The sequence below is a fragment of the Melospiza georgiana genome, chromosome 1 (genome assembly GCF_028018845.1).
Source record: "Melospiza georgiana isolate bMelGeo1 chromosome 1, bMelGeo1.pri, whole genome shotgun sequence".
Lineage (NCBI taxonomy): Eukaryota > Metazoa > Chordata > Aves > Passeriformes > Passerellidae > Melospiza > Melospiza georgiana.
In genome coordinates this window covers 57,763,136-57,773,483 of record NC_080430.1, presented here as the reverse complement: position 1 = coordinate 57,773,483, position 10,348 = coordinate 57,763,136, and the positions used below count along the sequence as shown (strand labels likewise).

Below are 10,348 nucleotides of genomic sequence, written 5' to 3'. Positions count from 1 at the left end.
GCTTTCTTCGTGTCCAATGTGTCCTGTTCTTACAGACAGAAGAATATGGCCAGAACAAAGTCAGAAGGATAGAATCTCAAAAATCTGCTTTTCCCATTAAGCAACTCTAATAATCCAGGATTTTTTCTTTCAGGCTCTGCACAAAATTTGATGGATAAGGCTTACCAGCAGAACTTAGTAGTACTAAGCATTATGTGAAAGGAATGATTTTCCCTCATAATGCTTCAATGGCATTTTTCAAATCTAATGACAGTTTCTGGTTTGTTTGTTTAAGTTTGTTTCTGGTTACCACACAATTTTTTTCATTTTAGAATAAACTGGAGATGTTAAGGAAACAACAGATTACATATAAAAATAGATGTCAAAAATCCAATAAAATGTTGTCCTTACCATCTGTTTTCTTTGATTCATCCCCCACACTACACTTATATTTTCTGTCCAATTTGTTGTCTTCCTTTGATTCACCTAGAAAGAAGCAATAAGAAACATTTAATGCATTTTAATGCATGCAGAGTGCATTTTAATGCTTGTAACTCAATGAAATTGCAACACCAAAGGAGATGTTGTTCCTTAGGAGGAAAGGTCTGAGCTCAAAAAGAACTTAATTAACTCATTTCCATAGAACAAAGCACCAGAAAACATGTATCCAACTCCTACAAATAAGCAAGATTTAAAATCCACTTATAAAGTTATATGCAAACTCACAATGTCTCTGACTGTGTGTTGGCCATTAAAAACTTGATCATAAGCTTCATTTCAGTGTCTGAAACATTCACGCTTTCCAAAGAAATGAGAACCTGCAAGGCTTCATCATAAGTGTCTGTTTTAAAGAACCATCTTAGATACCCTTAACGCGCCTATGTAATTTTGCCTTATTTTCTCTTACCAGATTCCTTTTATCTATCGATTCATTTGTGTTGGTATCAGGAAACAATCATCCTAGCATTGATCATTGCCTTTAGAGTCTATGTAGCAAACAAAAAATCAAGGCCTTTGGCACAGCAATGGTTCATGCAGAATGAAAATAGCAGCTTAAGATGGGGTGCAATTTATGAAGCTAGGAATGTCAACCAAGAGTGACTCTTTTTTTGGTCCTCTATTAGCCATACAGCAAAGCACATCAGATCTTACCAGACCACCCCTTCACTGAATGAGAATGTTGCATGCTAGATCAAATAAAAACTTAAATGGAAAGCTGTAGCAGAATAGAGATATTTTAGCTGCAGTATCCAAACAGCAAGAATGGTCTTTTTCCTTTTGTGATGCACACCTCAACACAAAAAGCTGTAAAAGTCTCACTTCAGAATTTTTACATGTGACGCTGTATTACAGTGATGCTTATTCCATTTTTATTACTATTTTTGGTACTATAACGACTTCCTAGTCTTTAGATCAAGATTAAAGGTATTAAGTGTTAAAGAGGATATTATCTGCCTTCCAAATACTCATGGGCAGTGGATATTTATTTTTGGAACAGCTCAAAAAAAAGAAAAATTGTAGAGAAATGAGGTCTCCCTCTTCCACCATGTGCCTTAACCATTAGCGTATTCATTATTCTTGGATGGTAGTGGATCAATCTCTCTCTCCAATTACATTTCATCATAGTATAAAAGAGGAATGATTTTCAAACCCTAAAATATTTAACAAGATGGAACTAAAGTATGTTCTGTTCAGTTTTTATTCAAAATTTTTCATGTTTATCTTCCTAAGCTCACTGTGTGGATGAAAAAAAAAATGAATGTAAGATGATACAGGACAAGCAGCACCCTCCTCAGCTGCCTAGACTGCCAGTGACCTGGGGTCTTCGTACAAAGAGGTTATGAGCAGATCCAACCAAGTTTAGGTGTCTGTTTGATTAAGGTGGTCTTAAAAAATAATGGCATAGTCTTCAACTGAAACTAACATGCACAAAAGTATTCTTGCATTTCTTCCACCATCATACAGCTGATGGTAATGATAAGCTAACAAACCTTTTTTAACCATTGCATTAAAAAGTTGCTTGACCCTAAGTGTGTGCAGGAAAAAATGCAGGAACATCTACACATGCACTGTTTCAGAGTTTGATCTCTCAGAGAAAGCACAGGGCAGTGTATGACAGAGAGCCTTTAAACTCACTGCATAACACAATTTCTGAACTTTCAGTGAATATTATGAAAAGGGGACTTTTAAGTAATGTAATATCTACCCTGCCAGCAGCAGAGCAGAATAATGATTATAATGATCTTTTTGAAAGAGATTACAGAGGCAGAGAAATAATCAGACAAATATATTAGATGAGATATTAACATGTAGGCATAAAGGAAGCCGTGGTAAATCTAGACATATGAATGTTAAGATTTCATCAGTCCCCAGAGACTCTGCAGTGATTGCTCCTCATAAAGGCCTTATCCCATAAATAAAGGAGAAGAATTTCTTTTCCTGAGGAAGACACTAATTTTCAGAAATCATTATCATTCCTTTCAGAGCACTTTTGACACCTGCAGCAGGGACAGACTGTCGAAAAAAGCAAAATCACTAGAGCACACTTAGTTCCCACATTGCTAGAAGCAGGCAAAACGAAAGATTGCAGAAGTAAAGTCTGGTGTAGTCTAACTCGCATTTCATATGTCCCTGACCTTTTTGTCTTCCCGAGGGGCCCATTCATGTTCACACATGTAACACTGTCTGAAGAAACATCCCATACATTAGAGAGACTGACAGCTTTGATGCCGCAACAGTTCCATTCTAAAAAATACCCTAATTAAAAAGGAATCACTGGACCAGCAACCCTAAGAATAATATCAGGAATGTTTTAAACAGAATTTCTGCATCTCCTGCCATCTAAACTCACTGCTTGAGCCTGGACTTTCAAAGCCTAAATGCCCATTCAGTCTTTTTCTAAAAAGAGGCTTCTGAGTGGTTTTACTGCTGCTCTTGGACTGCATGATACTAGCCAAGTTTGTGACAAGACACATGCGGCTGTAATGCTATTTTTTGATATTGGCTCCAGGGAGCAGGAGCTGTGCAGGAAAGGACAGTGTAATGGCTGAGAGACAAGGGATCTCTTCTGTTGGGTTTAATAAGTTTTTTTTCATGTTTAATGGAATTTTCAAACATTTTTTCCACCTTTTTTTGGGTCCAGAATGGGATTCTTATTTTAACTCAGTTCCACAGCAAGTTAAAAAAACTGGAATAAAATTTCTGTGAAAACAACCCTCAAAAAATAAAGGCTAGTGGTTGTCCTTATAAAAAATAAACTGAACAAAGGAAGGATAGATAAAATAAATCCTAAAAAAAGAGTGGAGAAAAATTCTCTGTTCCAAAACATATTTTGTTCTGAGGTTCAAATCAAAGATGCATTTAATTTGCTTTAAAATGAGTTTAGAAGCCCACTTTGGCTTCTCCTATCAGTTACTCAAGCAATGACAATGTTCATTAAAGCAGGTTATTTGTTTCAGCTTTTCATGCTCTGTATAATAAGAGGATACTTCAGTTCCATGAAAAAACTAATTTTCCCTTTTTCCAAGCAAGGATGGTGAACCGCATCTACAGAAGAACACTACTTGGAATTTAATTTAGTTTCTGATTCCCATATGTAGGTGACTATGCCTATGTTCAGGAAGAGACTCTGAGCCCAGGAGTGCTTTTTCAGGGCATCAGTTTCCCCTATCACTAAAGTGAGCTACTGATTTTAGGGCTGGATTTAGGTTTTGAAGTAGAGAAGTAGAAGAAAAGAACTCACCATTCTGGACATGCTGTTTCTCTTCTCCCACAGTATGATGAAGATCCATTTTCTTATCTGTCCTAGCTGCATTTTTCCCTTGATAGGCTTCATGCTTGCTCATGCCACTTTGCCAAGTGCCATTTACAGGATTCTTACTGGAATCTGTCCTTTTGCTTTCCCCAGGATTTGGTTCTTTACTCTCTTCTGTCTTTGCTTCTGTGACATCTTCACCTGGCTTCACATCATGTTCATCTCTTTCCTTTTCATGTGTTCCCTGATAAGCATTTTCCTCTGCTTCTCTCTTAGCCTTTTCTTCTGCATCTTCAGCAAAGAGGGCAGCCAAGCAAGGAAAGAAGTCACAGCTATCAGTCAATTTGACAAGCACAACTCACGTATCTAAATCTACTTCAGCTTTTCACATGAAACAAATTTACTTAGATAAATACAGGAACTGATCTGAGAATGGAAAAAGAACATAAGAGGACATTTAACAAAATATTCTAAAAACAACTGGTTTTCAGGGACAACCCTGGTTGTCCTAAATGTATTTTATGTGTATGTCCTTTTCTTCCCATTTAAAGTTCACCTTGAAAAGGTGAACCCAAAATTCTTGAATGGCAAAAAGAGATACTAGCTACTGAAGGCTGTAGGGATGTCTCACAGATTTCACAGAATATTCTGAGTCCGAAGGGATCCATAGAATGCAACTCTTAAGTGAATGAGCCATTCAGAGGTCAAGCTCTGCTCTAAACAACTGAGCTAATCTCAGGGTCTCATGGCATACAGAAGCATTCCTCTCATTTGGAGATCTGAAAAAAAAGCTTTATTCTGCACCTGAACTACAGGACAGAACTTTGTCTCAGGAGAATTGGACCTGCTACAACACCATTGGATAAGTGTCTCTTGTCAAAAGTAGTGTCAGAAAATACTTTATCTAAATGGTGCTTTGTACACTAGAGTGTTTATTTTGTCAGTTCTTTTGTTTGTTGCTCTTTCATGACGACCATTTAGGCAAAAAAACCCAATCAGAAATTATCTCAATTTTATCAAACAGTATGAGAAATTTTTATAAATATCATAGGTTAAAAACAGCTCACTGAGGCTTCTAGGGACAATGCCATTACCAAAGGGAATACAGTATTTTACAAATAATTTATTATACTATTAGCTACAAAAATAGCGCTAATAGGTTCCTTCCTTTCTGACCCCAAATTACTATTTGCTGTCAACAAACAGTGAATATTTCTGTATTCTCTTAATAATATTTTTTTTTATTGGCAAGGCATCTTGATTGCAAGACACCAGTTTGTCAAGGGTCAGCAATTTAAGCCCCTGCTGTGTGGTAGGCCTTGCTACAAGGCAGGCAAGGAGGGTGATGCAGAAAACTTGCTGCAAGTCAATAGAAAATAGCAGCTGAGCAAAGATACTGAGGGCAAGTGGAGTGCAAAACCAGTTAATTAGTCCTTAGCCCATACAAAGATATTCTGGGCTATAACTCCTGTATAGATATACAAGAGTTGTATAACTCTTTCAGGATATAAAAAATATGCATGCTTGTACTGCTAAATGTACCTAGAAACACAGAAATTATGTAAAAGTCCCTCACAAGTCTGTCTTGCACATAGCATCTTTATACCGTTTATGCTTAGTCAAGAAAATATATGTGGTACATGGTGAAATTAAATTCTTAAAACTAGTTACCTGTATTGCAACTTCATTCACTCATCACTTTTATATCGCAAGACACTGAACATGTTACATGCTTTGCTTTTTTGTTTAGCTTTAATTTGGTCCATAGGGAACTGCTAGATATTAAATAAAACAAAAAAAACAAACAAAACCAACCAAACAAAAAACCCACAAAAAAACCCAAAAACAAGCAAAAAAATACCCCAAAACACACACCAGGGAAAAAAACAAACAAAAAAACAAACAAAAAAAAAAAAAAAAAAAAAAAAAAAAAACAAACCAAATCTAAACAACCAAAAAAAAAAAAAAAATTCCCTGGGAAATAGATTTTTAAATTATGCTTTTGTTTTCATCTTCATGGAAAGCCCATGAAGAGTTTTTCCTAAATGGCAAGTTTAAATCACAAAGGAAAACTTGTTTTGAATAATACATGATTTCCTGAATCTTAAGACAGGTCTTTCAATTGGAGAGAAAAAAATCTGCTCTGACACTTTGGAGAACTGTGCCAAATCCCTAAATCACAGTCACATATTACATTAAAATCAAACTCCTTCCATTTATATGAAATAGAACAACTCCATTAAATAAGGGATTGAGCAACAACCATTCAGATCAGAGAATAAATTGTATCACAGTTTCATGGAGAAAAGAAAAAACAGTGACCTATTCCTTCTTTTTTTTCGCTCCAAATCTGGTCTGAATCACCTAGGGGCTCTAAGATACCTTGCACAATCATTCATACCCTTGAGCTGAGGGAAATTTATACCTAAATAATTCTCAAAAGATGGCTCTCAGTATTTCCGAAAGATCTCAAATAATAGAGATTTGGTAATGTCTAACTTATTAGACATTATAATAATGTCTATAATAACCTGCCACTTGTTTCTCCTCTTAATGGTCCAGGATATTTGAATAAAAAATAATTTCCTTATTTTGCAGCTGCAGTAGTCTTCAAAATCTGCTTTCAGCTATTCACCTTCTTAGCAATAAACAAGTTATCATAATTTTCATTGCTGTACTCTGCTTTGTCTACAACTGGTTCATATGTTTTTTCAACTGCAGTGGCCAAAACTGGAAACAGGATAACACTGAGGGCCTTGTCACTGCTGAAAAGGTGAGAAGAATGCCAAAGGGGTCCTAGAAGCAAAGTCTTTTGGGGGGATTTTTAGTGTGTGTATGTGGGGAGTGTTGCTTTGATTTGTTGTTTGGTTTTTTTCAGTGATGGTAGGATGTTAGTCAGGATGTTTTTCAGTTTCATGACAGTATTGAACCCTAGTCAACCTTCAACCAACACAGCCCTCATATTCTTCTGAAATATTAGCAGTCCTTCCCAGACCGATGACACCACACACCATTTCAGCTTGCTTCCTAATTAATTTACCAAATTATCATCAGAAATACGAAACCAGCTATGAATAGAGAATATTCTGTCCTCCTCTGAACTATCCCCCAACTACCATCCATCTCTAAAAGTACCACCCCTTTGCAACCTGAACAATGAATAAATAAATAAATAAAATTATATATTTTTATCTATATATCTTTTAAATTTATCTATATCTATATTTATCTATAAATATAGATAAATATAGATTTACAAATACCATTCCAACTATTTTTGCACCCACTGAGTCTGATCTGTGACTTTAGGGGAATTCCCTTTAAATTTTTTTCTCTTCCCATTGTTCACATTCTCTTTGTTATGTACATTTACACAGCATAAGAAGAATATAAGGCACAGATGAATCCCAATGTTCCTATCTTTCTGGATTCAGAGTGGGTCATTGAACTCAATAGGTGGATTCTTTCCAACTAACAGTTTGAGAATGGTTGGACTGAAGATGAGTTTGAGAAAGAAGAGGTCAACAGAATTTTATTCTTTCACTAAGAACCCTGGCTGTTACCTTTGGTGGCTTGTGCTTTCCATTTCTCCCTGTTCTGCTGCACCACCTCAGTCCAGGTGGCTTTAAAACATTTGAAGTCCTCAGTGAGTATGGAGCAGTTGAGTGAGGCACTTCCTTCGGACCCAGTGCTCTTGACACTTGATCTTTTTACTTCAGAGTGACTAATGCTATTCAAACTAGGACACAGTATCACAAAACACAGAAGAAATTAGCATCCCATACACTCAAATACAGCTAAGAAAAAATAATGGTTGAAAGTCAGATAACAGAGCTACCCTGGAAAAACTAAGCTTGAATCCCTTATCCTTCCTATCTCTCCCACCCCAGGACAAACAATGTTAAAGTAAAGAGTACAACCTGAGCCAATATTAGAAATAAAGGGCTGCTTTTCCCCATCTTATTTTTTGGCATTCATTCTCACTAAGTGCTGTAACTACTTTTTTTGTGTATCTCCACTCCCTAAATATTACCGGAGAGTCAGCCAATTCTAGAAATCAAATATGTCACAGAAGGAATCTCCTAATTTCACCAATGGCAGGTATTAGGCACAGGTAAATCTCATTTAAGGGCTTGGGGACCTCACCTGAGGCTTAGGCATTCATTTCTGTTACAGATTCTACAGCTGACTTTTGATGCTTTATTGTGAACATTTTAACAAAGACAGCAAGATTACTGACATAGAAAGATATTAGTGTTTGGTCTTTGTTTGCCCAAGAGCAAAGTCAGCTGGGAAAGCGAATCCTGAATTGATAGCCCTACTCTAGGGATCACTAGCCACGTGGCATTTGAATTCCAAGATATGCCTTGTCAACTAAACTACTAAAAGAGTAGTATCTCTAAAACAGCAGTACAGGTTGAATGGTCCAAGACTTCCTACACCTAAACTCCAGGTGAATTGTGGTGATTCTTTGCACATTTGCATAACCCTAAATACTGTCACAAATGTGTGCTTATTCTTTCCAGCTATCATTTCTGTTTCAATCCCATTCATACTCCTAGGCGTGGAGAAACAAGTTCCTCCCAATTACTCTCATTACATTCTCTGTGACAGTGACTGAGAGAGCACTGAGAGTGTATCTGAGTGCATGGCTACAGCCATTTGTGCTTCTTGCCTTAGAAGGTATGACTCAGGCTGATGCCACCCTCCTCCCTCTTGGACCTCCTCCAGGCTGCACTTTCCCTGCACAAAGTTACCTCACGAGGTGAGCTGCAGTGTTGACAATAGGTCCTTAAGCCACAAGAAAGACATACACTGAAGAGGGGGGAAATCAGGGCAGTTGATTGCAACTCATAGAGTGAAGGGACAGAGTGCAAGGTTATTCACCTGGAACGCCTAAATCCAGACAGGCCAGAGAGGGAAGCTTCATCAATTAGCGGAGTCACAATTTTCTCTGTCATGTCAGTCAGCACAGTAAAGGTGGGTTCCACAATGAAATCAATGAAACCTGAGCAGAAACACAAGCAGAGTCAAGCAGGCAAGAGGAAGATTTATGTGGAATCTCTGCTTCAGTGAATACAGATGACCACACTGTAAATGACAGTAAAAAAATTATACCTTGAAAGAAGGACGGGCAAATACTAGAAAGGGAAAACTGAATTATACATTAATCCCTGACCCAAGACCCTCAATATAGCATGCAATGAAAAGAACATTTTTAAATATTGGAAAGAAATTCTGGCAAATCAGAACATAAACTCATCAAGACTTATTTTATAAGAGGAGTAGTGTGATCTTAAAGTCAAATTCCTAGTATATTTCGATAAAACTTAAAATTCACCTTCAAAGAAGAACTCTCTTAAAGAAGAAACAGCAATAATACCAATAACCTGGAACCTCCCTTATTTACAACATCAATATGTTGCTGTGAATTCCCTCTCCTCAGTGCTTGGCCAGTTTTTTCTTGCTGGCAATAAAAGAGATCTAGATGCTTTTCCCACATTTTTTAATATTAAAAAAAAAAGAGAGAGAAAATAAAGACAAAAATATTTTCTACTTCAGTATATATTATGACAGAAATGAATATGGGCCTGATCTGAATGTTGGGAAATGCAGACTGATGAGCTCTGTGGACATAAGGTTATGAGATGAAGGAAAATCTAAATTGTATGATGTCTTGGTTTGAAAGGCCAGGTGTCAGCTAATGAAAGCAGGAGGCTCCCTTGAAATAAAGAATGTAAACTCCCTCCCTCTGAATTATTATAATTTTGAAACTGGGGGCTCTTAGGCAAAGATATGGGCGTAGGAATAACAGTTCTTTATTAAAAATAAAAGTGAAGTAAAAATGCAGTAATACAAAAAATAAAAGTGAAGTAAAAATGCAGTAATACAAAACAACACTGACAGAGTCAGAATATGACCTGACTCACTGTCAGTCAGGGTGGTGGTAGTAGTCTGATTAAATGGTGGCTGCAGTCATCCTGAAGTGATAGATATGGTTCTTTTGAAAGCAGTGATCCTGTAGAAAGGTGTAGTTTTCTTCTGAAGATCCAGTGGTGGTGAAGATGGGCCTGGTCTTCCTCAGGGAATCCAGTGGAAAGGCTGACTCTGGTGTTTCAAATCTCAGATCATATCCAGGTAGGAATGCCTGGCTCCTCCCCCTGGGTGGAGCATTTCACAATGGGATGATGTAATTTTATCAGTCATGCAGTGAGGCTCAATGGTCCTTTAACAGAGGATATTTTCTGGAGGGAGGATTGGTTGTGGAAGAGATAAGGAAAACTGCCCCACCTGTTTTTTGGCCACCAGGTTGCCAAATTAACAGAAGATAACTGCTCCACCTCTAACAGATGGCAATAGAATATACACCCCAAACCACATCTTCCATTTCCAACTCAAGATCCAACCCATTATCCACCCCTTATTCTAGTACCATCTGCATCATACCCAAATCAATAAACTCTACCCATGGAACCTTACACACAATTCTCACTTAAGACTAGGTTTCCCTGTAGTACACAATGGGCTTCTCCATCTCTCTGCATTACCCAAATGTAACCAGGTCCTAGAGCAAGAACTATCCCATGGATGGATTTGCCTTTGCCTGAGATGGGA

General features: G+C 37.3%; 1 protein-coding gene across 1 annotated transcript in view; it reads right to left on the bottom strand.

The window, feature by feature from the left end:
• Positions 1-361: 361 nt before the first annotated feature.
• Positions 362-10,348, bottom strand: part of PDE1C (phosphodiesterase 1C) — a 207,235-nt gene continuing 197,248 nt past the window's right edge. Inside the window, exons 14-17 of the mRNA XM_058021381.1 lie at positions 8,621-8,741; positions 7,297-7,472; positions 3,722-4,018; positions 362-465 (exon numbers count right to left, since the gene is read on the bottom strand). Coding sequence (XP_057877364.1) covers positions 362-465; positions 3,722-4,018; positions 7,297-7,472; positions 8,621-8,741 — 698 coding nt within the window. The remainder of the gene's footprint in view (positions 466-3,721; positions 4,019-7,296; positions 7,473-8,620; positions 8,742-10,348) is intronic.